The sequence below is a fragment of the Alosa alosa genome, chromosome 6 (genome assembly GCF_017589495.1).
Source record: "Alosa alosa isolate M-15738 ecotype Scorff River chromosome 6, AALO_Geno_1.1, whole genome shotgun sequence".
Lineage (NCBI taxonomy): Eukaryota > Metazoa > Chordata > Actinopteri > Clupeiformes > Clupeidae > Alosa > Alosa alosa.
The window spans coordinates 27,338,507-27,365,798 of NC_063194.1; the positions used below are offsets into that span (position 1 = coordinate 27,338,507).

At 41.3% G+C, this 27,292-nt stretch overlaps 1 protein-coding gene across 1 annotated transcript in view; it reads left to right on the forward strand.

The window, feature by feature from the left end:
* The window catches only part of kdm4ab (lysine (K)-specific demethylase 4A, genome duplicate b), a 73,948-nt gene that overhangs the window by 5,583 nt on the left and 41,073 nt on the right, over window positions 1-27,292 (forward strand). The window contains exons 2-10 of the mRNA XM_048245633.1: window positions 10,311-10,455; window positions 13,489-13,664; window positions 23,852-23,966; window positions 24,442-24,635; window positions 25,494-25,543; window positions 25,746-25,849; window positions 25,944-26,081; window positions 26,646-26,860; window positions 26,945-27,126. Of these exons, the coding sequence (XP_048101590.1) occupies window positions 10,321-10,455; window positions 13,489-13,664; window positions 23,852-23,966; window positions 24,442-24,635; window positions 25,494-25,543; window positions 25,746-25,849; window positions 25,944-26,081; window positions 26,646-26,860; window positions 26,945-27,126 (1,309 nt within the window). The 5' untranslated portion in view covers window positions 10,311-10,320. The remainder of the gene's footprint in view (window positions 1-10,310; window positions 10,456-13,488; window positions 13,665-23,851; window positions 23,967-24,441; window positions 24,636-25,493; window positions 25,544-25,745; window positions 25,850-25,943; window positions 26,082-26,645; window positions 26,861-26,944; window positions 27,127-27,292) is intronic.

The following is a 27,292-nucleotide window of genomic DNA, read 5'->3' on the forward strand; positions in this document are numbered from 1 at the left end:
TAGGGCCTATCACTCGTCTCTCTTATGTCGCACAGGTTGATCGTGTTGTCCTCCATTTTTTAGCAAAACACGAGCAGCACAGCAGCTGATTGAAACAGCTGTTTCCGGTGCGTAAAATTGGTGGGAATTTTCTTTTTAGCTTTCGCAATGCTTACTGCACTTCCGAATTCTTATATTCTTGTTTGACAATTTTGTTACATCTTTCCTTTTTATTTGTTTAATTTGTTTAAAATTAATAGTGTACATATTTGGTTAAAATCGATTACCTATTTTAGTTTTCGAAACTTGTGTTTGGTCCAATCGATTGTAAGGGATTAAGCTGGGATTTTTTGGTTATCCTGGATGAATTTAGCCTTGACTTGGTTTCATAAAAGAGATGGCACATAAGTTACCGTGGGGATTTATTCTCTGCACTCTAACAGCCAAGCTAAGTTAATTCTAATGATAATTATGTTGTCTTATTGGTTCAGCGAGGTGTCATTCAAATCAGATCTCCGTGATCATTTTTAAGGAGCTTTATTCCATTTATATACTATTTGCTAAATGTATTTGCTCGCAAAACAAACCGGATTGTCTGCCTCACCATTACAACAGATCAAGTGAAAGCCCAACTAAAGAAATTGCGCAGCAATAAAGCAGCGGGGCCTGACAGACTGTGTCCAAGGCTACTGAAGGCCTGTGCTGCTGAACTGGGGAAGCCACTGAAGCACATCTTCAATCTGAGCCAACGCCTTGGACAAGTTCCAACACTGGCAGACATCATGTCTCACCCCTGTCCCTAAGAAGCCACACCCTAGTGAGCTTAATGACTACAGACCTGTCGCTCTTACATCACATGTGATGAAGACAATGGAGCGATTGGTCTTAGGTATACTCAGACCACAGGTACGCCATGCACTAGACCCGTTACAGTTTGCATACCAGGAGAAAGTGGACGTGGACGATGCCATTGCTTATCTTCTACACAGGACACATTCCCACCTAGACAAGGGGAAAAGTGCTGTGAGAATCATGTTCTTTGATTTCTCAAGTGCTTTTAACACCATCTAACCCGTCAGATTGGGAGACAAGCTCTTGCAGATGGGTGTGGACGCTCGCCTGGTAACCTGGATTACAGATTACCTGACCGGCGACCACAGACAAATCAGACTGAAGAACTGTCTCTCTGACACTGTGATCAGCAGCACCGGAGCGCCACAGGGAACTGTGCTCTCTCCAGTCCTGTTCACCCTGTACACATCTGACTTCTGCTACAACACCTAGTCATGCCACATGCAGAAGTTTTCTGATGATACTGCAATTGTGGGGTGTATCAGGAACGGGCAGGAGGAGGAGTACAGGAGCCTGGTGGATAGGGCTGGGATAAACGATTATTTTTTAAACGATTAATCTAACGATTCATTTTTTCAGTCTGATTCGATTTCGATTCGATTATCTCCCCATTAATTGACTAATAGCAATTTATACATGCTGATTTATATATCTGAATGAAAAAAACATGAATTCCTTAACATTGCAATTTATGTTTATTGCTCTTATATAAAAGACTATACATTGTGCAAAGTAATGCATTCTTAGTCCGAGGTAGCATTCAAAAAAGTTCAGTAGTGTATAGGTCTAATTGAGTGACTGTCACTTTATGACGTTCGTTCCCTTGCAATTGTAACACTAACGCAGTTAAAAGGCTGCTGATGTATGGATGCAGTTCATAACGTAGTTAGTTCAAATAACAGTTTGTACTTCTCCTTGGGACAAGCACTTTTGAGTCTTAGAAAACACTTTTCCATTTACATTGGGATTTTGCAAACATGCAGTGTCAGAGTCAATAAAATGAGCCCTGAGTAACGAAATTGACAAGCAGCTGTAAGTAAGCATGCTAAACTCAACATCCAAACAGTATTTTAACGTTAGCTTTGAGATACTGCTTGATTGCATAACTTAACTAAGTTTAGTCTCCTCAATGAACTATGTTGTGACAAGACCTTAGCCGAATTAACTTGACTGCAGCAGTTTTGAACAAATTTGCACAGCATGGTCATGATGCTAAGCTGATTTAATAGCAATTTAACCAGCCGTGTTCTATGCAATGCTTCTGTCGCAACAACAATCCTTCAACAATCGTGAATATTTTGTGTTAAATGCACATGCAGAGGAGGGGCAGCGGGCTCATTACGAGAGACAGAGCGGGCGGGGCAGGGAAAGGCTGCATGCGCAAAAAGTGCAGCTCAATGAAAGGATTTTATCTAGTCTTTAATTAAAATAGTACAACACAGAACATCAATGTGTGACGGCCGGTTTTGATTTCTTGGCGCCCCACCACAGATTAGTCAACGTATGGGAAACACTGAAGGTGTAAATTCAAAATATTTGGCAGCACGCGTTTTGGGTCTGACAAATCGACGCGCATATTTTGCGTCGATGTAATCGATTACGTCGACGCGTTGTCCCAGCCCTACTGGTGGAGGACTTTGTGCAATGGTGCAAACTCAATCATCTTCAACTCAACACTTCAAAGACCAAGGAGATGGTGGTGGATTTCCGCAGGTCTAAGCCCACTCTGCTACCAGTCCACATTGATGGGGTCAATGTGGAGGTGGTAAGCACCTACAAGTATCTGGGTCTCCACCTGGACAATAAACTGGACTGGTCAGCCAACACTGATGCACTGTACAAGAAAGGGCAGAGCAGGCTGTACTTCCTGAGGAGGCTGCGGTCCTTCAATGTGTGCAGCAAGCTCCTCAGGATGTTCTACCAGTCTGTTGTTGCCAGCGTCCTCTTCTATGCAGTAGTATGCTGGGGAGGAAGCACAAAGGAAGAAGGGTCGCGGTTAATTGACAGGCTGGTAAGGAAAGCTGGCTTTGTAGTGGGAGCTGAACTGGAGTGCATCACTTCACTATCTGACAAAAGGACCCTGAACAAACTGATCAACATCTTCTCAAAGTCAAAGTCAAAGTCAGCTTTATTGTCAATTTCTTCACATGTTCCAGACATACAAAGAGATCGAAATTACGTTTCTCACTATCCCACGGTGAAGACAAGATTGTCTGTTGTATTCAGTGCAGCTTCCGCCCCACACAGCGATACAGCTGGAGAGGATGCTCTCAATGGTGCCTCGGTAGAATGTGGTCATGATGGCTGGTGGAGCACTTGCTGCCTGAGTTTCCGCCAGGGAAGTACAGGCAGGCGGCTGAGCTCTCTTAGCCAGTGATGCAGTGTTGGTGGTCAAGGGAGAGGTCTTCACTGATGTGCACCCCCAGGAATTTGGTGCTGCTCGCTCTTCCACCACAGCACCGTCGATGGTCAGTGGCAGGTGTTGGGTGTGACCTCTCCGGAAGTCAACAACAATCTCTTTGGTCTTGCTGGCGTTCAGCAGGAGGTTGTTGTCCCTGCACCCGATGGTCAGATGGTCGACCTCCAACCTGTATTGAGTCTTGTAGCCCTTGGTGATGAGACCCACCAGAGTTGTGTCGTCAGCAAATTTCACTATGTGATTGTTGCTGTAGGTTGCAGTGCAGTCATGCGCCAGCAGGGTGAAGAGCAGCGGACTGCGACCAGCCTTGGTGGGCCCCTGTGCTCCAGTGTGATGCTGCTTGAGGTATTGTTGCCAACATCATTACTACTTGGGGCCTCTGACAGAGGGAAGTCCAGTAGCCAGTTGCAGAGGTAGGTACTGAGTCCCAGTTTGTCAAGTTTGCAGATGAGTTGTTGTGGTATTATGGTGTTGAATGCAGAACTGAAGTCTATAAACAGCAATCTCACATATGAGTGTCTTTTTTTCCAGGTGGGTGAGGGCTGGGTGGAGGGCAGAGCAGATTGCATCCTCTGTAGACCGCTTGGCTCGGTATGCAAACTGGAAGGGGTCCAGGGTGGGGGAGAATGGCTTTGATATGTGACATGACAAGCGCTCAAAGCACTTCATGATGATGGGTGTCAGTGCCACAGGGTGGTAGTCATTGAAGCAGGATGGAGCAGTTTTCTTCGGCACAGGTATGATGGTGGCAGCTTTGAAACATGATGGGACGATGGCTTGCTTCAGGGAAGTGTTAAAGATGTCTGTGAAGACATCCTTAAGCTCCCCCTTGCAGTCCTTCAGCGCACGACCTGGGATGTTGTCTGGACCTGTTGCCTTACACGGTGTTGATAGCAGCAAGTGTCCTCTTCACGCTTGTCGGGCAGAGAGGCACAGGGGCTGCTCATGTAGAGGGGATGGGTCTTGGGGATGGGCAGGTGCTGTTTTGTGCTTCAAAGCGCAGCAAAAAGCGGTTCAGGTTGTTGAGCAGAGGGATGTTGCTCTCACAGCTCTGTGGCGCGGGCTTGTAGTCCGTGAGGGCCTGAATGCCCTGCCATAGGCTTTGTGCGTTCCTGCTGTCTTTGAAGTGGGTGGGTGGTTATCTTGGACAATGAGTGTCACCCACTCCACAGCACTATGCAGAAGAGCCTGATCAGCTGGAGACTTCGCTCACTGCCTTGCACAACAGACAGACTGAGAAAGTCATTTGTCCCCAGGGCCATTGAACTGTTCAATGCTTCACTTAAGAAAAGAGGAGAGAGAGACTTCTCTGCATAGTCTGTCTGCCTCTTCACCCCCTCCATGTTTGGATACTGTCTGTCCACTAGCCACTTTTACCACTGTCTTTCTGCCTCACTGTTTGCGTGCTATATTAGCACATATGCATAACCCCTCCCTCCATGCCACAGCCGAACTGTGGCCACACTTATACCTTTTCTTAAAATAGTTAAATATATAGATATATAGACTTTATTTCTGCATTGTTGCACTGTTGGACTATCACCATGACACTCATTCACACAGAGCACCTTACCTTACCTTACTATGCAGAGACTGAAGCAGGGACTGAGCCTGTGATTCTCTGCATAGTAAGGTAAGGTGCTCTGTGGTGATAGTGCAATGGTGATAGTGGTCTGATTGATTAATCACCACTATGTGGATACTGTTTTTAGAATTGATTTAGATTAAGTGTTAGTATAATTTGTATTTTAGTATATTTAGCATATTCTTTATCTTCTACTGTCCTTATTGCTTAGTTGTGTTTTATATTACATACTTTAATTACTTTTTCTGCTGTTAAAGAATGTGTATGTGTTGTCTGTATCTATCTATCTATCTATCTATCTATCTATCTATCTCTATCTATCTATCTATCTATCTATCTCTATCTATCGATAGCCTTATAATTATTAACATAGGCCTAGGTACTCGTTGTTTGCTTCTTTTGTTGATAGACGTTTGATGAATAGCCTACTGTAGTTGATTGAAAGTGAAGGGGCAAGTTTTCGAAGGTGTTTTCAACTATAATATAAAGGTATATCATACTATGTGCATCTTTGCAGTGGCAAGAGCTTTTTTTTAATGACGTTGCGTGTCGAGACAAGGAAGCACTCACACGTGGGTGCATATGTAAATTTGCATTCAGTTTGTCTACCACGCCTACTCCTGCTGTTTTACAGAAATAGCCATCTTGGATGTCTTAATTCTGCCTTTGTGAAATACCCCTCTGGTGGACATCAAGTCTGTTTCTGGCTTTTGTTTTTACTGTCACAAGGGCACTGAATGCTGTCTCCGACAAGTATGTAGTGCTGAAGGGAAGAATAACCCTGGTTACTGCGTGTTTGGCCAGTCTGGGAGCAATAGCTTGTCTTTTGATAATCCAAAACTTTTTGTATCCGTTTCCTGTAAATATTTTTTTGACACAGAATTAGATTGAAGGTCACAAAGCTCATCTTCACAGCCGAGGTATTCATCCTTGAGGTTGGAAATGTAGGGGTCCAGCACCTACGCTTCCTTTGAGAAGTTCTTGCGATGTCTGCAAAGCGGCTCTTAATCTCCTCACGGAGCAGGTTCAGGTGCCAGGTAAACTCGGTGCGTAAAGACGCACGCACAGTGCCAGCAGACTGCTTCAGCAGCAGTGGAAAGTGCTTTAATTCCCCTTTTGACATTTTTTCAACTCTGTAATCCAGTTTGCGCACAAAAGCGCCCAGGGCGTCTTTGCACGGTATGACATTAGATTCAGGTCCCTGCATCCGCTTGTTCGTCTCATTGTAGAGCGTGAACGTGTCCGCCAGGTATGCCGCTTTGATTCAAAACGCATCAGTCAGCTGTTCACACAGTGGTCAATTGTGATCTTGCAAGAATTCCTTGATTTTGTCTTGCAGCATAAAACGCACAAGCACTTGTCCACGCGACAACCACCGCACCTCCGTGTGTAACAGTAGTGTTTGATGCACTTCATCCTCGCACAGCTGGGCAAAAAGTCTCTTGTTAGTTGGGTGAGCTTTAATAAAGTTTACAACTTTAACAACAGTTGACAGGGTGTTGCTAAGGTCTTCTGAAAATTTTTTACTTGCCAGTGCTTGCCGGTGTAGCATGCAGTGGAAAATCACGCACCCTGGGGCTTTTTCCTTCAGGGGGCCGCTAAACCCCTTGTTTTTGCCCATCATTGCAGCGGCCCGTCAGCCTGGTCGCATGTTGCACTTTCATAGGGCAAAATTGTTGGATGAGAGATATGAGTCCACAGCCATGAATATATCCTGGCTGGTTGTTGTTGTTGCTAGATTCGTAGACATAAGATTGTTTCAAGTCCTCACCATCAATATACTGCACACATAAACAATGAGGAAACTCGTCTGACACTGTTGTCGTTTCCTCCAGCTGAATAGCAAAGTTACCATTCCTCAGCTTCTCATGCAGCTGGTTTTGGCAATTCGCAGCCATTTTATTTATTCTGTCTTTCACAGTATTGTTTTCACTTTTATCAACAACATGCAATCCACACAGCCTCTCCACAATTTTCAGGCAGGCGGGTTTGATTAGCTGCTCTCCTATATTGTGTGGCTTTTTAGCCTTCGCAATCAACAGCGAACTGTCAAATGATGCCTCCGTGGCTCTGTGTAAATCACTACCCGCTCTTTCAAAAGCTTTTCTAATATCCGTGGATCTTCTTGATGGTGCCAATTGCTTCTTCCTCTCAAAATATTCTCGAGTTTCACCAGTAGTCTCATAGTGTTTGGTCTCCTGGTGTCGTTTCAGTTTGCTTGACTTCATACTGCCATTTGCTAGCTTCTCACAACAAATGATGCATTCTGGCCGAAATCTGTCCTGTCCTTCAATTAAACTAAAATCAAGGTAACGCTCAAGATATTGCTTTGTTTTCTTCTTTGATTCAGATGAATCATCGGTACTTTTACGTTTCTCAGACATTGGTTTATTCAACAATCGGGGTCCGGGGATGAATTACCAATACCTAGCCTACTGTAGCCCGACGTGCAGGTTGCTTAAGTTCAGAGGTCAGAGGTAATAAATAGCTACATGAATTTAAATGTGGAACAAAAATATGTGTTAATTTGGATTATACAGAATTTTGATTATCCAATTGGGCGTGTTATTGGGATTTTATACATTTAATGTGCACAAATATAATTTTGGTAACCTTACAACCTCAGCCCAGACAACATTATGCATACCCCCTGGAATCTCTGGCGACCCCTAGTGGGGTCCGCGGACCCCAGGTTGGGAACCACTGGCTTATTGTAGATAAATTGGCGCAAACAATGGGGTGTAACTAGATACATAGATAGAAACTTTATTGATCCCCAAGGGGAAATTCAAGGTCTCAGTAGCATAAAGACATCACACACACAACATTCACTAACAGCAGAAAAAGTAATAAAAGTAAATAATATAAAAAACACAACTAAGCAATAAGGACATTAGAAGATAAAAAATACTAAAATACAAATTATACTAAATAACACTAAATCTAAATCGAGTCTAAAACAGTATAGTGTGCTTAGGGGTGATTAAGTATGAGGCGCTTGCAATGACTGAGGCAGGGACTGAGCCTGTGATTCTCTGTGCAAAGTAAGGTAAGGTGCTCTGTGAGAGTGAGTCATGGTGATGGTGCAAATGAGTCCAACAGGAATAAAGTCTACAGACCAGCATAAAATAAATATTGACAAATAAGAGAGTAGGCAAGGTAATATTAAAAAACTATAGAAAAACTATATCGGTGCAAGAATGGGTTGACGTAATAGGGTTACAGCCGTTACACAAGTATTGATTATAAAGTATTAAGTATAGGTATAGGTAAGTGTGGCCACAATCCGTCTGTGGGATGAAGGGAGGGGTTATGCATATGTTAGTATTAATTACACCATAATTTCCCTTTTGGGATTAATAAAGTAATCTCTATCTATCTATCTTATCTATCTAATATAGCACGCAAGCAGTGAAGCAGTAAGATGGTGGTAAAAAGTGGTTAGTGGACAGACAGTACACAAACGTGGAGAGGCAGGCAGACAGACTATGCGGAGAAGTCCATCTCTCCTCTTCCCTTAAGTGAAGCATTGGACAGTTCAATGACCCTGGGGACAAATGACTTTCTCAGTCTGTCTGTTGTGCAAGGCAGTGAGCGAAGTCTCCAGCTGATCAAGCTCTTTTGCTTTGTAATAGTGCTGTGGAGTGGATGACACTCATTGTCCAAAATATTGATCAGTTTGTTCAGGGTCCTTTTATCAGATATTGAAGTGATGCACTCCAGTTCAGCTCCCACTACAGAGCCAGCTTTCCTAACCAGCCTGTCAAGTCGCCCAGCATCCTTCCTCCCCAGCATTAGCCTAGAAATCTAGACGCACCCTAGCGGCAGGGCTAGTCTAGCAACTCTCCGTTGGCTTGTGAGCTGGAAAATTGAAACTTCTATCAGGCCAATCAAATCGCGTATAGAGACGTTAGGCGGGCTTAACGTAATGATTGATGGCAGAGTTGCAACGGTTTGGCTTGAATTCCCTGATACTTGAAAACAAAGACGATGGATGTTGCTGTTTGTGAATAGCGTGACACGAGTTGAGCTTGAGTTGGCAAAAGTTTGAACTAGCCAACTAGCGCCGCTGGTGGGAATTCACATGGGACTCATAGCGCTGTCCTATTGCGTGCAGAGGGAATTTGAAAGACAACCGATTATCCCGCCCCTCGGACTGAGCACTGCCAATGGTGAGTGCCCAGACCCTACATTTTAATGTGGGTGTGGCTAGTCAGGCTACCCCAGCATACCACTACATAGAAGAGGACGCTGGCAGTCTACAGTCAAAACTGCTTTTTTGGACAGCGGCCATATTGGAATTGGAGGATTAAGTGGTCCAGATCTACTGGGTCATAAATATAAACATTCCTATGTGTTTCCCATGATCAATTAAGTTGAAAAAGACATCAAGTTTGTATTTGTACCTTATGTGGTTCAAAAGTTATAGAACCCTTTTCGGGTAGCGGCCATATTGGATTTGGCCACCATCTTGGCCCTGAGGGCCGCTGGCTCCGGCGCCCTTGCTAAATCATTTCAGTATAACTTGAGCTACATCTGTGCCAAATTTGGCGCTTTTAGAAGAATTTGCGCAAAATGACCTATTTATGTGCTTAAGGCCCCCCACTATTATGGATGACCTCATTAATGAGTGCCATTACTTTTGACATCAGATCCTGCTTATTTTGCTGCCCATCAGCAACTGGATAAGGTTTAGAGACATTGGACATAGCCTATGCTATACACACACACATATGCCAGATCATTTATAGCCTTTGACATCGCCTATGCCAGATAATTTTTCAGTAATCGATTTTTATAAAAATAAATAAATTTGAATAAAAAACCTTTTGATTTTCAATTTTTTGCCCAGCCCTAATGTTACCTCCCGACCGTTACACTCCTCAGATGAATGACGTCTGGTTCTGGCACCCATGTGCTCAGGGCAATCCAAACTTTACTCATCTGTTGTTCCCCGTTGGTGGATTGCACTACCAGTTCCTACCATAGCAGGAGCATCCCTCTCTACCTTCAGAAACCTCCTGAAGACCCAGCTCTTCAGAGAGTATCTCCTCTTGTAGCACTACCTACAACTAGACTAGCTAATTCTAGCACTTACCACCTGACTAAAACTGACTCTTGACTGTATGGAAGTAGCACTTACTGCTGCACTAACTTAGCAGCTTATTGCACTCTACCTTGATTGTTTCCCTTGTTGGAAGTTGCTTTGGGTTAAAAAGTGTCTGTACTACATTCTTTGTTACATTATTGGGTTCTACAAGGCTTGGACTTCCGATTTTAATGCTACTACCCTGATATTTGAACACCTTCAGCAAGTAGTAATAGTAGTTGTAGTAGTACCCTGCCCAAATATTTCTTGCCAGTTCAACTCTAGGATCAGCTTCTCTAGAACCTTTAAGCCATGACTATTCCCCAATGATGTTAAACATGTTATTCTTGCATCACGTTACAAGCGTTTTCACATCTGTTTTGCAGGTCTTTTGTCATGATGGCCACAGAGTCTAGTTGTGGGTCTAGAGGCATTATGACCTTCTATCCTAGCAAAGAAGAATTTGGAAACTTCAGTCAGTACATCGCCTACATGGAGTCACAAGGAGCACACAGAGCTGGGTTGGCCAAAGTAAGTGTCAGTTGTGTCCCCTGTGTATGCCTTGGATCACTTATCTTGTTCAAATTTAGTTAACATAACTCATGACATTTGATTTCTGTGCTTTTGTACAACCTTGTATGCCCTTACAAGATAATTAGCCTTTGGTATAAGGGCCCTTTATTTTCTGTACGACTGCTTAGATTTTAGAGTTTAGAAAAGGTTTGACTGTTTAAACACAACCCGTAAACTCAACAGTCCAGCCTCCCTTTCGAGAGAGCTTAGTTTCGGGAAGTAAGTTTCCCATTCATTTCTCCAATCACCGTCTGGACAAATCCGTATAAAGAGTTTTAGACCATGCCTTAGGCCAGTGTTTCTTAACTGGTGGGTCTAAAAAGTGGGTCGCAGAACCGTTCTGGGTGGGTCGCGGAGCTTGTGGTTAAAAAAAAAAAAAAAAAAAAAAAAAACGCTATTAGATCTAATGTCTGACCTTTATTTTGATAAACATTATTTGTATGCCAGTCGTTGCCATAAATATGGCAAAATAACCCTGAATATTTGAAGTATGAATTTACTTTTGTTGAGGACAACAAGGGACAGAAACCCCAGTGTGTGGTGTGCAGTGGATTGCTGGCACATGAGAGAAACTAAAACGCCACATGGAAACAAAGCACCCTGTCAAAGACAAACCTGTCGAGTAGCCTACTTCGAAAGGCAACACAGGAGTTGAGGACTTCGCAAAAGTGCCTAACATCAGCATGTTCCAAACAAGTACAGGCACTTTGAGCGGCCTACGCTACCTCGTAGTTCACCGCATCAGTTGGCTTAAAGGATAATTCCGGTATTTAGCAATTTAGCCTTAGGTATTTAGGTAGGCTAACCAGCTAGGACGTGACTCATAATCATAACGCATCATTTCAAAATAAAGGCGAAGGTACAAGACTGTGTACATATTTTAAATTCCAAGTGAAGGAACTACCATCCCATGAGCCTTTTCAAACTTGCACATTTCGAACATTCGCAGCCTAAGAATAGTTTAACATGCTTATATCTTAATCTCACACAAGAAGATGACTGACTTCTTATGGTTTTCATTGAGTAAATTCAACTTTCAAGATGAGAAACTTTTTTATCGGCTGGCCACACATTAGTTCTGACAGCCTCGACAGGCGCGGGAACAGTGGCATAAACATTTCCAAGGCAACGGCGATCTCTACCAATGAAGGGCTCTGCTTTTACCAGCTTTTACATGTTAGGATGTTGGGTAGTGTAGTACTTTTCTGTTAAATTGCAAATAAAATTTTTTTTTCTCAAAACAAGGTTGATGCCCCATTAACTTTTGGCCTTAATATGAGCATGTACAATTGCTTAGTCATGTCATAGCTGGTTTAAGGTCTACCATGGACGGTTATGGTTTTATGGCTTATCCTCCAGTTGTCAATGAAGAAATTGTATTGAATTCTTACTTCCGGAATCAGCAGTGGGCGGTACTGTTGCGGTCTATGTGGTAGGACTCCCATATTTGTAACCACTTTAACTTTTTAATAATCATCAGATATTAGTACTTTTTATTTTATGTAAAGTTCCGTTTCCTATGAGAGAGGTTTCATTGTTAGTGTACACATAGTTTACTAAAAAGAAAGGTATTGGACAACTCACTCCTTGACTGTCATGATGGCGGTGAGGAGAAAATCCAAGTAAGTTGTTCAAAACCTTTCTTTTAGTGAACGCTGTGTACACGAACAATGTTCTCAATGCTCGAGTTCATGTGTAGAGACACTGATGATACTAAGATCAAAGTTTTATGTTGTGTCGAGCCTTCTTAGTGTTTTAAAAATAGCGATTTTGACGCAATCATGTATCAAAATAGTTCCCATTCAAAACTCCATTTGACCCAAAAACGACAACACGGACAAGCTTGAAAGTGGTGCTTCAGACGTAATTATGCTTTTAAACAAACGTTTGACTCCTGTACATTCACAAAAACACCCTAGGATGAACTGTCCCTGCCAGTCAGGCTCATGCTTATGAACCACTGGTATGTCATAGAGGACATTTTTGGCCTTATAAGTGTAAAAGAAAATGCAGTGAAAACCCATTCTCCCCTATGCTCAACTTTGCTGGACTCCCTCTTATGAGGTCCATCACTGTCTGGAATGTTCATAAATTCAGTGATAAAAATAACTGTAAATATTGTTCTATTGTATTTAAAGTTGATTTTTCAAGAGACATCACTACTCACTACTATCTTGCTTCATGTACCTTCATTTGTCAAAAATGTTTTTTAACCTGACATATGCACTTTAAGCTGGGGACATGAACATGGGGGCTCACAAACATGCTTGCTGCAGCAACTGGCGCAGAGATGGGGACTCGAGTCTGAGACTCGGACTTGAGATGCACTTCATTTGCACAAACAGTGACTTCAGACTTGACTTGAGACTTCACCTCAAAAAGAAAAGAACTTTAATCTAGCATATCCCTCTGCTACACCCTTATGGAAAGTTTTTAGATTTGCACTCTTAGAATAGGTTGGTTTGAACTACTAATATCGGCCGTTTCGCAGATGGCTGATGGCAGCAAAAAAGCGATATATTGGTGCATCACTATTAAGAACTGAAATGTGTATTTTTGCATTCATTTATTTGTTATTTATTTTCATGTGAGCTAAATTTGCACATTTTTTTGCGCAAATTTACGCAAATCCAGAAATGCTTTGTGGCACTGTGCACTTTGCAAGGCAGGTTCATCTGGTCAGTTTTTGAAACGGACACCACAATGTATTGAATAAATACAAATAGGCTACTGTTTTTTTGTCTTTTCAGTAATATGTTTTCCACTTCTGTTACACATACATCATGATATGTTGTAGATCAAATTGTCTTGCAATGAAGAGAGTATTTCAGAATTCACTAGTCCTATGTAATTATTCTTGCTAAATGCCGCAAAATGTACTCCTTTTTGGCATGGAAATGGCCACCCTATTTGAGATGAGAATTAGGAAAGTGATATTTTTTTTCCAGAGTTCATGTTTATGCTAAAAAAACATAACTTTATTGTGTCCAGGTAATCCCCCCTAAAGAGTGGAAACCCCGACAGTCTTATGATGATATTGATGATCTGTTAATCCCAGCACCAATTCAGCAGGTGGTCACAGGCCAGTCAGGTCTGTTTACCCAATACAACATCCAGAAAAAGGCCATGACAGTCAGAGAGTTTCGCAAGACTGCCAATAGTGATCGGTAAGACTTTGATTAATTTCATCTTTTTTTAATTCATATTCATGCAAGCATGGAGTGCAGTTAAAATGCACACTTATACATGTGTGTAAAGTGATAAGAAAAGTCAGTAAGCCCTTTGCAATTACCAGAATTTAGGTATACATTTGGCTTGAAATGGGGTCTGATCTTCATCCGAATTACAATAATGAACAAAAACAATGAATTACTGACAACACTGAAAACATAATTAAACATTCACAATGTTGGTTGGAAAAATTTGTGAAAAATACACCCTTTTCCCACTATTTTTAAAAACCTTATATTAGGGATGTGCATTATACATGAGAACTGAATGTTACCCCTTTTTCACAGGAAAGTTCTGGCTGAGTTAAGGTTACGTTGGGTTACATCCTTGTGTACATACGAGTCGTTGTTTATGTATGTGTCATCACACAACATGCACAACACCGCCACCCTTTGTTCCCGTATCTTTAAACCCACAACTGGGTTCAGGTTCTGCAATCCATGCAGACTATTACCACATCTTGTTATTATAACAAACTCCGGCAAAGAGGCCTTGCTGAAGTTTTGGTAAATAACGTTTGTGATACATCACACCTGTTTCTGATGAGAAATAGAAATAGCATTTGACTTTGGGATTTTGTAGGGCAATTAAAAAAAAATACTATAGGTCAACATGCAGCTGGCAGATAGGCTACAAAACTTTCATGTGCAACTCATAAAATAATGGCAAACACATGCATAAGTCAACGTCATGTTAATCTACTAAGGAGTGGAGGATATAGCCTGACATCAGAGATTGGCCTGCTGCAAAGAGTGATTAAGAGATCAAAATTGCGTTTCCTACTATCCCACGGTGGAGACAAGACATATTTTACCAATTAGGTCCACAGATAAACATAACATTCAAGTAAACAATATAAAAAGTAAAAATAAGAAGGCACATAAAATGAAGAAATAAGAGCAGCAAAATTTGGTAGAAATTGTGCAATTGTGCATACAGTAGACAGTCAATATAATAGTGCAAAAGTCAGGCCAATAAATGGCTGAGGTAGCTTTGTTTGACCTAAGTATGCAAGTGGCATAGTGGTGCAAGTTATGTAAGAGCAGCAGAAGTGTGTTCAGAAGTGTTCAGGACAACAGGACAACAACAACAAGTTGCAAGTGTACAAGTGGAGTAGTGCAAGTGGAGTAGTGCAAGGCAGCCATTGTGGGTCTAAAAGTCCAGGATGTTATGTAGCTGAGGGTGGAGGGGGGAGAGAGTTCAGCATCCTAACAGCCTGGTGTATGAAGCTGTTGGTGAGTCTGGTGGTGCGGGAGCGCAGGCTTCTGTACCTCTTCCCAGAGGGCAGTAGATCAAACAAATTGTGAGCGGGGTGACTTGCATCACTCACAATTGTGGTCGCCTTGCGGGTGAGGTGGGAGGTGTAACCAATAATCCTTCCAGCTGTGTTCACTATGCGCTGCAGGGCTTTCCTGTTGTATTCAGAGCAGCTTCCACCCCACACAGCGATACAGCTGGAGAGGATGCTCTCAATGGTGCCTCGGTAGAATGTGGTCATGATGGCTGGTGGAGCACTTGCTCGCCTGAGTTTCCGCAGGAAGTACAGGCGGCGCTGAGCTTTCTTCGCCAGTGATGCAGTGTTGGTGGTCCAGGAGAGGTCTTTTCATAAAGAGGTCTTTATGAAGCATAAAGTAAAGTTAACTGATGCCAGAGCTAACATGGTCAGCCTGCAGCCTCACCAAGTCTTGAGACTTTTCTTGAACTCAAACCAAAATTACAATGGTAGAAACCTTAGACATGCCATTTTTTTAGCAACATCACTGATAGCCTTTATAAAGGCACTGTACTGTGTGAGGCACTGTATTCAGCTAGGGGCTTTGTCATGTACAACATTCATTTTGTGAATGTGAGTCATTCTTTTCCCACCTGTGCCCTGAGAATCTTTCTGCTCAGTGTTCTAGTGAGAGATCTTTTTTCGAGTGTGAAGTGATGGGAAAGAATGGATGAGTGTGGAAAGCCCCTCCCCATAATGCATAGACTGCCTTTGGTGGAGTTTGCACTCTTAAACACCTGGGAGAGTCTGAGGTAACATTTTAACTGGACTTTAACATCAGTGACTCGTGACTTCACTTGAACTTTTTGACTTGAAAAGACTCGCTACTTTCCTCGAACCCAAAGATTAAAAAGTATGTTCACACAACACTGACCGCTCTATCTCCTTTTGCACCTGTGTGCATCTGTGTGCATGACGTGTGTGTGGCACGACATCCAATCAAATTAGATCCACGTTGTTTCGATCTGACGGCATCGATATGTGAATGGCCGTGAACACGATCATCTACGATACACTAAAAACAAGGCATGGTTAATAACTTGCCGCGAACCTAGACAACCGTTTTGATTACATAGACGCATAGCCTATACCTCGGTTATGGTCTTGTTCAGTAAGTAGGCTAGCCTGATGCGTGGTCTGAAGCCAGCAACATTAACTTCTCTAACATTTAACTTTATAACTACCCAGATAACGTGTATTTGTAGCCTATGTGATGTAGGCTACTTCCCCATCAATAATGTGTAAATTGCCATGAACGCAATCATCTACGATACTAGAATAGCCTAAGGCTTGGTTAATAACGAACTTGCCGAGAATCTAGACCGTTTGATAATATTAGATCACCCTCAGTTAAGGTCTCATTCAGCCTGGCATTGTCTTCGTTATTAGGCTACTATGAATCCAGCAACATTCACTTCTCTTAACATTTAACTTTTTAACTTTAAGATAACATGACGTGTAGGCTAATATGAGATGTAGACCTACTTTCCCATCGATAATGTGTAAATTGCCATCATCTACGATGCACAAGGCTGGTTATAATGAATCAAACTTGCCGAGAACCAAGACACGAAAGGGTAGCCTACAGCAGTGTTTCTCAAACTGGAGACATGCCAGGTGGGGTGACATGCTGACGTGAAAAACATTTTTTTTAATTTATTTTTTTTATCTGTAGCCTAGGCCCAGGTAGCACCCGATGCGCAATGGACGCATTGTGTTATTCATAGGGAAGCGCTCGTGTCAAGGCAGCTTAGTCACAACCTGAATGAGATTTTGAACGAGGTTGAGAGTGGTGAATTTCATCAAGACCCGGCCCTTAAAAGTGCGTCTATTCTCCGCACTTTGCGAGGAGATGGGAGCTGACCAAAAGGCTGTACTGTTTCACAGCGAGGCAAGGTGGCTTTCCCGAGGTAAAGTGCTGTCGCGCGTGTTTGAGCTCCGAGTCGCCTCTTCTTGGAGGAAGAGCGTATGTTTGAATCTGCAAGCACGTTCACTAATGAACATTTCTTGACGAAGCTGGCCTATCTTAGCGATACATTTGGAAAGCTCAATGAGTTAAATCTCCAGTTACAAGGCAAAGACAAGCACCTACCTCACCTAGCAGATAAGATTACTGCCTTCACCAAAAAACTTGAGGTATGGGACAGGCGACTCGATCGCAACAGTATTATGCCTTTGAGAATCTGACTGAAACGTCTGCTTCGGGAGCCACTCTTGTGATCCCGTGTATTAAACAGTAGGCCTACATCACATCCCTGCAAAGTTTATTTCAAAAATATTTCCCAACCAGCAGTGCTCAGTATGACTGGATTATGGATCCATTTAATGCAGCATGTTGGTTTTTCATTGAATATAGTGTACAATGCTGTAAAATATTGGCCTATGCTTCCTAATATGTTGCTGGAAAACAGAAATATGTGTGTTTTAATTTACAATGGCACATTATGTATTTATTTATTATTATATCTGCAGCACCAGCTGATTTTAACTCTGGTGAAGAGAATATATTTAGAACTTGTCATTATGTCAGTACATTTGACAATTTTAAGCTTGACCTACCACTTTCTTAGAGCGATGAGGGATAGGTGGGGCTCGAAAAGGTCCCCTTGATCAAAGTGGGGAATGAAAGAATAAGTTTGAGAACCATTGGCCTACAGCATGCACGGTTACATTCGGTCTCATCCTCGTGACAGCCTGCAGCCTACAGTCATTCACTTCTAAGCATTTATTTAAAGTAACTACCACGATAACATTAGGCCTATGTGTAGGCTATTTGTAGGTATGTGATATAATACTTTCCCATCGATAAAATTTCCATGAATATAATCATCTAGTTTATGCACTAGAAAGGCTTATGTGATCGGTTGATTACTGGAACTTGCCGAGAACCTAGTGAACGGTTTGACTTGTGTGGCAGCCACAATGACTTGGTCCCACCTCTGTTGCAGATACTGGATCAATTGTTTATGTAATCCGTTATTATTTCATATGTAGCCTGTAATCTTTATTTAGTCATTTAGCGCATGTCTACTCACCAGCACAGACCTATCACTCATCAACTAATCTCTGAGGTCACAGCAAAAAAGCTTGTGCACAAACATTGATGTCAACCATAGGAAACAGAATCTTTCTCTCATCTTATGAGTCGTCATTTTTTCTTACTAAAGGTTGGTCTTTTTGTGAATAACTTTCAAGAGGAAATGTAGTTTTTAGTGCAATTTAGCTATAAGATAAGAAGCTTTGTGGATGCGGGCCTTGGAATTTAATCAAATGAAACAAGACATGTGGGTTAGAGCAAGAGGTGGATTAAGGCATGTCCAGTCCAGTCCAAATTCAAGGATGGAGAAGTCTCAATTTAGGGATTACCAGTCCAAGTCAAAGACTAAGCAGTTTTTTTCCAATTGAAGATATCTTAAAAATGTTCCAACTCAAATGAGCCCAGCGACTAACAAAATTTTAAATTTCTCTCGGACAAAACAAGTTAGATTGCATACTAAATACTGGCTTAGACTTCTGGGGCCGTATTCACAAAGAATTTTAAGGCTAAAAGTAGCTCCTAAGTGGCGAATTTAGGAGCAACTCCTTAAAATAATGGGCGTGTCACTCCTAATTTTTTTCACTAAAAGTAATTCACGAAGCATTTTAGACCTAAAAGTAGCTCCTAAGTATGGGACAGCTTAAAAGAAGTCGAGAGGACTCCTAACTCACTAAGACCTATTCACAAACAGCTTTTTGTGGCATTTCACGCTGCGATGTTTTGAAATGGGTATGCGGCAACAGGAGCTTCCAATCGCGAGGGAACAATTTTGCATTGTAGGCATAAAAAGGATGCTATAACGCCACCAACAACAACCAAAACTACTCATTGTCAACGTGTAAATTAAATGTAACGTTTCATTGTGAATCAAATTAAAATATTCTCCTCTTTGCAAACGTAGGTATATGGTGACAGGTTAATTTAATAATGTTGCAAAGATAGCCTAGCCTACTGCATCAATCCGTAGGCCAATGTTTCATTAGGCTACTAGGCTATTTGTTTTGCCTTACTCTTTATTCATTAAGGCTAGGCCTTTTTATTCAGTTATTCATCATTTTCCGTCCTTTGCACTACATTCTCAGACCTGTCACCTGTCACTCATCATCGTAAGGGAGGTGTTTGGAATCATTCCCGCGTTACAATCATCAGCCAATCAAGGTGGTCACTTCAGTCAAGCTGGTGCATGAGTAATGACGTCATCCATAGCAACGAAGACTCGCTCTTAGTTTAGGAGTTGTCATTTTTCCTTACTAAGAGTAGGTCTGAAAGGCTTTGTGAATAACTTAGAAAATAAGAGAAAACTCTTCTTAAAATCTTTTAGTGCGATTTAGGAGTACTCCTAGTGGTAAGATAAAAGGCTTTGTGAATACGGCCCCTGAACACTGAGTAGCAGCTTGAATTGAGTGGGTAAGTGAGGTGTGTGTGTGTGTGTATATGTGTGCGTGTGTGTGTGTCAATGAATGAGAGAGTGAAGTGTCTCTGGGCGAGTGATTTGCTTTTTCAGAATGGATTTCTGAGTGAACATACAATTAGCCTGTATCGGCATGAAACATTGCATCCTAAAGAAATGCTTGAAATGAAAATTCTGACTGAAAACTTAATCACATTTAGTTTGGAGGATTTTTTGTGACATATCTTTAATTATGTATCAATCTATGTGTCAATTCATCATTGTATGTGACAATGTATTGGTCAATACATATGTCCGTAATTTATATACATCAATATATCTTTCAATTTATTATTTAAACAAATATTTTTCATAATTTATGTCATTGTTTTTTTTTATTTATAATTTATTGACATGTCTCATGAAGGATTGAAAGATTTATTGAAGAATAGGTTGGAAAATAATAATAATATTGTTCCCCTTGGGGATCAATAAAGTATCTATCTATCTATCTATCTATATCTATAATATAATTTATTACACGCCTCTTCACAAGGCAAGTAGGACGATCCATTGACTTGAATATGATTTCCCAAAGTTCTAGCGGTCAATATTTCTGAGGAAAGGACCTCCTGAAAAAATAGTGCGGAGTTTGTGCTTCTAATTCAGGTATTTCATATCACTAGAAAAAGACTGGAACTTCATTCAAAAGTGAAAGCAGAGGGTTGATCAGCTGTGTTCTAAAGAATGTTTAATTCAAGTTCAGCATGTGTTGTTGCAAACTATTTGTTTCTCAGCAAATGCCACGATGAACGGTAACAAATAGGCTAGGCTATGTAGGATAAAGTCATATCGTGGGGAGTTTTCGTTTTGGCAAGTAGCCGTGTAATAAGCGGGATAATGTATAGAACGCCGGTCATTATTGGGAAAATAAGTCCCTTCAGGGTGCCCTGTCGGGACTTATTTTCCCAATAATGACCAGCGTTCTATACATTATCCCTTACATAATAACAACAATAACTAGAAATGCAATTCCCATGGAATTACCAGTGCATGAAAATGCAAAAAATATGATTTTAAAATACCATACAGAGTTAAAACAGATAATGCAGAGATAGTTACAATAGTGTATAATGTAATAGCAAAAATGATGGTTGCTATGCCAAATAAAGTGGTTGCTAGGGTAATCATGTGGGTTCCTATGGTAGTTGCTAGGCTGACATTTCAGTGGTGGTTGCTAGGTTGTTGCTAGGGTACATCATATGGTTACTAGGGTACATATGGTGGTTGCTATGCAAAATAAAGCAGTTGCTATGCTGATTGCTAAGGTACTCATGTTGGTTGCTAGGTTGACATAGTGGCGGTTGCTGGTTTGTTGCTATGATAATTCAGTTGGTTGCCTGGTAGTTGCTAGGGAACATATGGTGGTTGATATGCAAAATAAAGTGGTTGCTATAATGGTTGCTAGGGTAATCTTGTTGGTTGCTATGGTGGTTGCTAGGTTGACATAGTGATGGTGGTTGCTATGCAAAAGAAAACGGTTGCTATGATGGTTGCTGGGGTAATCATATTGCTTGCTGTGGTGGTTGCTAGGTTGTTGCTATGATAATTCAGTTGGTTGCTAGGTTGTTGAAAATAAGTCATTGAAAATTAAATTGAATAGTGTCTAACTATTATCCAAGAAATTGTGGAAGCAGTGACATCATTTTGTCATGGTCCTTTTGGTCAAGTTTGTATTGGCGAGCACTGCGTCCATAGATGTCTGGCACACTGACACAACAAATGATCTGTTGGAATGGTACCCAACAGGGGATCTGTCTTTGGTCTGATGGCTATGTGAGGATGTTGTTGACACTAAATGAATTTCACAAAAATGTCACCATGTTCATCTGAACGTTCAACAATGTTTCAAATGAACCTTCATCATAGATACAGTGCAACCGGAAAGTTTTCAGACCCTTTCAAGTTTTCCACATTTTGTTATTTTTCAGATTGATCTTAAAATGGATTCTTTTAATTTTTTTTTCATCAATCTACACACAATACTCCAACCACTCCACAAGAACAGGTGTTTGGAGTGTTCCATAAAGTTATACAAAATAAAAGACTGAAATATTCTATTTACATAAGTATTCAGACCCTCAGCTGAAATCATGATTCAACAAGAAATTCAATAAAGATTCTTCCTTCACGCACATATCCCCATGATTTTAATCTCAGAAACCCAACTCTTCAGTTTTTTACCTGTCACTTTCAACCACATCATGGATGTGCTTAGGAAGCCAGATGGACGCTTTAGTGTTGCATCAGGGAACTGCCTGAAGTCCGCACATTGCATCTCAATCACTTTGAATGGATGCTGCTGCTGGCTCCACGGATCATCTCGGCGACATCGCTTGGGGTGTAGAGAGTAGACACCTTACGCCTCTTCTCCAGCGTGGCAAAGGAACGGTCACAGGGAAGGAAGGAGTGACCACACACAATAAACTTCTGCTCTATCTGACCGAAGTACCTTCTAGATACGAGCAGGGCCATGAGGTTTAGGACTCGCCAGTTGTTGTTCTGCCCACAGCATCGGTCACTATACATGATGAGCTTCTGTTCCTTTGCCTGGGCTAGGGGAGCGAAAGATGTTTCTGCCTACTTCAAAAGACAGCTTGCCACCTCGATGGAACCTCTGTGAGCGATGCCCTCATGCCGGAGCCACATTGTAAGAGGATCGTCAGTGCCCATCCCCTGGATACACAGGTTGTAGTTGGCCAGCTGTCTTTGATAGTACACGTTGGAGTGTGTCAGGTTTGACGTGTGCACTACCCCCTGCATGTTGATACAAATTACATGGCTGTCATCATTGGCTTTGGCCCACTCTGTGTCAGCCTGCAACTGGGTGTATGCTTTTTCCGGTGGTGAAGCTCCCTCTTGGCTGCAATCTTCGACCTTTCTCCATCTGTTGTAGCAGCTGCTAATTTTGAGAACAGGGCGTCACATTTTTCACAAGTGTCACTTCTTGGCTGCCCAAAACTGAGGTTCTGCTGCCTGAATATGTCCCTATAGAGCCAGAACTTTGTAGTGGATGTTGGATTGGTTTCCTTGTACAGGCGGTACATGCGGGAGCAGGTTCAAATCAGGGCTCAGGTACTCCCTCTCCACATCTCCCTTCATCCGTGAGTAGTGGTTCGGTTGGCGTGGAAAGCTCATGATATGTTCTCTTATCCCCTCTCTCACTGCAGGATGAATGCTATGAGGCCTGGTATGCTGGTCTGTTTTGCACAATTGCATTGTTTCTGTGACAATAAATGTATAATTCTAACATAGTTGCTTTCCTCTAAACTATAAGATTTTGTTTTCACATACAATCATTAAGATCCAGATGTTGTAATGATGCAAAGAATAATCATACATTATATTTGCATAGGACTTTACCTCTGATATTGATCTCAAAGTGCAATAATATGTTTCCTGACTGGGCAGCTGCTGTGAGCTGAATCCTAACCATTACCGTACGTGCAGTGCACTCTGCCACTCTCATAAGTGATGGGATCAGTCAACGACTATTTAGTGTCAATGGACGCTGCCGTTATAGGGTGGATGCCTTTCACGATTGTTTAATTTGGATTTAATGTGTGCATGCTGAGGGGTGTGTCCAGCGAGCGAGAGAGCGAGAGATTGAGAATGTGTCGTCATCATGGCATTTTCCTATAGACCTCTCCAGTTTCCACTGGATTTTTTGATTTTCGGTGCCGTTTAAGTAGTATACTATAGACTATACTACTTAAACGGCACCGACAATCAAAAAATCCAGTGGAAACTAGATGGCAGAAGTGTGTAGGCCAATCTGCCCACCAGCTTTTTCTACTTTGTCACCTACAGATCTTTCAAAACGCCATGTTATTTCCCATAGACATTTGACGACCGAAGGTTGGATGGATACGGAAGTTAGGAGGCGGGACTTATTCTGGAGACAGTCTATTGGTGAACGCAAAGCATTTTGGGGATCCGCGGCAATCCATGCCCATGGAAACCAATGCAAACGGCCAAACGTACCCATGATCTTGGTCACGTGTCTTAGCAATCTCTATACTGTTTGATAAAGTCGCAGGCATAGCTCTTCAATGAAAGCTACGAGAGCTATGAAATTATGATTTATTTATTTATTTATTTTTGGACAATGTAGGCTACAGGTAGTTAAGGCGGGAGACGAATGTTGCTTAGGCGGCCGCCTGCGCTGCGGGAAACACTGGAAGGGGTGTGTCGCGATTCTGCCTTCTCACACCGCGACACAGGTTCGTGGATATGTGTGTCGTGATTTCGGTTTTGATGCATACAATTTATCGTAACAGGCTGTTATAAAGCTCAGCTTGCCCCATTCAACTCACTGTACATCCTTAACTAATCTTTGCCACGGTATGTGTTTTACCCAAAGGTTCTGCAGCCCACACTATGACAATTTTAAAGAGCTGGAAAGAAAATACTGGACAAATGTGACCTTCAATCCTCCTATTTATGGTGCAGATGTAAATGGAACATTGTATGACCCAGTGAGTGTTAAACTGAATTAACTTTTGTAATGACTTTTAAGGTTATATGTAATGTGCATTGTACACATTGGTATACAGACTAGTTATCAGTGGATCTTGTTTCTTTCAAAAAAAAAATGCCATCTTGGCTACCTTGCATTTCCTGAACCATTCCAGAAAGGCTGTATTTTAACATTTTTTAGTCAAGCCAAAAGATTATAAATCTGAATATTATAATGAAATGGACACTTAATACAATACATTATTAACAGAAACAATGTACACAAATCTGAACTATTTTAATGTTGCTGTGGGACAAAGTGATACTGGCCTCCAATCAAATAGCATGTACTGTATGTAATGTCGATATTATGTTTAGGCCCTATATAGTGGATCGATACAACACAACACAATATGTTATTGTGGCCTACTGTTTTAAAGGAAATTTAGACTCAGTTTGGCAGTAAAGACAAATGTTTTTTTTGTTGTTGTTAAGGTTGTCAAGGAGTGGAACGTGGGTTGCCTTCAAACAATCTTAGATACAGTGGAGAGGGAGAGTGGAATCACGATTGAGGGGGTGAACACGCCTTACTTGTACTTTGGCATGTGGAAAACAACATTTGCTTGGCATACTGAAGACATGGACCTGTACAGCATCAACTATCTACATTTTGGAGAACCTAAATCCTGGTAAAAATAGTTTTTATGTTTTATTGTTCACCCTTCATTGTATAGAAATGGCATTGGTGAGTTCCAAAAGACAGTGGGTTTCATATCCTCAACAAGATATTTCAACAAGATTTTATTATATTAAGTGTTGTAGATTCAGAAACTTTTTAGCCAACAAGCAGGCCAGCTTATTTTTGTAGACAATTCATTCCCTACACTGGACTATTTGAAATAGCATACTAGATATATAACCATCCTACCTCTTTGTAACATATACCTCAAATGGATGTCTGTGAACATTTGATTGAAAGAGCATTTACTCTTAACAAAAAACACCACTTGACTATGACCATGTCAAAGACTGACCATGCCAACATGTGCAACTCACCGAGTGGTTAGTGGAGTTCGTTGACTATTAAAAGCAAATATATCGGCGTAATGTATGATTCGTATTTGAACCTAAAGCATAGACGGTGGCGCAGTAATATCAACGTGCAATGACAGAAATCAATGGGATTTTACAAAATGCCAAATAAAAGACGACAGAAACTGTATTTCGCTACGCTACTTGTTTTGGAACATCAACGAACACCACTAACCACTCGGTGAGTTGCACAGTTTTGAAAACGAACGTTAAGGGTTGTTTTAGGACATGTTTGAGTAGCCTACTACAGTATGCCCATTGCCAGCCACCCTGAGAAGTGAAAAGGCGATTCAAAACGAGTCAGCAAAGTCGAGACAGGACCAATCGTCAAAATTTCGGTGTCCACCACTCTAGTTCATCCAAAACAAACCAGAAAAGGGCCTTAAAGTGCTAAAACCTGGAATTTTCCTTTAAGAGACAACACTAGAAGTTTAATAATGTGTTGTACTAAACAGGTACTGTGTTCCCCCTGAGCACGGCAAACGATTGGAGCGTCTAGCCAAAGGTAAGTAAGTGTGGATTATGTCCGGTCTACAGTTTTATGCTTTGTCATTAATAATAATAATAATATTATTATTATTATTATTATTATTATTATTATTATAAACATTTTTGTTATCGTTTTGTAGTAATAATAATTAGTATGACTACATATAACCTGTGCTCATGCATTCAGGTTTTTTTCTAACCTGTGCTCATGCATTCAGGTTTTTTTCCTGGAAGCTCACAGAACTGTGAAGCTTTTTTGAGACACAAGATGACTCTTATATCTCCCTCAATTCTACGGAAATACGGCATTCCATTTGAAAAAGTATGTTTCAGCAATCATGTAATTTTCCTTTTTGAAGTTATTTTAAAGTGTATTGGAAGTTAATGATAGTCTAATGTATTCTGCCCTGGACTAGATTACTCAGGAAGCAGGAGAATTTATGGTCACATTTCCATACAGTTACCATGCTGGTTTCAACCATGGATTCAACTGTGCTGAATCAACAAATTTTGCAATGCAGAGATGGATTGATTATGGAAAACATGCTGTTCTGGTGAGATTTACCCATACAACATATTGTGTGTGTGTGTGGGGGGCTATTATAACCGCCTAATACTGTAAAATTATACAATCAACATAAGGCATATATAGGTAGCCCTATATATTTAATTTCAAAATATAAAGGTTTTTTTTTCCTCTAATTTTAAAGACAATCTTCTGTAATGTACACCTTGCATGTAGATGAATGGTGAATATATTTTAATTTTGAAATGGGACTTAAGTTGGAAACGCACTGAAAGAGGCTTTTACTCATTCCTCATTCATACCCAATCCATGGTATGTGCATACCGCCACTGTTGCAGTCCGATTGCATGTGTGTATTCACACCAGGAACCTTTCTGATGTGGGGCTGCTGAGTAGCTGCTGCTATCTTTCATTGTATCTTTCCAAAGGACTGATTCTGACATGCTTGCAAAACATGAAAAACATTCCTAAGAAAATTGTTTTGCAATTAAGATCCTTTGGCTTGGTTTAATTTGCCATTGCGGTATGTCTTGGTTGTAAAAGGTAATACTTGCAATGTATATAACCTATAACGTTTTCACTTTCATACTAGTGCTCATGTAGGAAAGACATGGTGAAGATCTCCATGGATGTCTTTGTTCAGAAGTTTCAGCCAGAACGCTATGCTTTGTGGCTAGCAGGGAAAGACACTGGTCTTGTTGACCACTCCAAACCCACACCAGAGGCAGCTGAGTTTTTAGGCAGTGATTATGCTCAGAATTTACAACACAACACAGACGACCACACAGCAGGAGAACCGACAAAGAGGTTTGTGATCATGCATTCAGAGACAGTTTTATCACTAAAATTGATAAGTTAACCATTGCCCCATGCACACTCTTTTTCAAACAGCCCGACCAAACATAGGATTGGACTGAAGAGACACCAAATAGCTTTAGAGGTTCCGGAGAACATGCTCCTCAAAGGCACATTTGAGGAGGAGGAAGAAGAATCTGAAGAGGATGATGAAAAGGAGTATGGAAAGAAGGCCTATCTACATTGGCCAACTTTGTCAGCATCTTGTGGAATCAGAGGTGAAGGCCTGCATGCATTACTATTTTTATAATTGAATAGCTTTTTTCACTTACACATACAGGACCATTTAAAAAAAAAAAAGGCTTACTTGTAAACCGCCACGGCAAAATCTTAGCCTGGAAAATCCAGACCCTGGTAATCTAGAAAGATTAAGGGTCTGGCCAC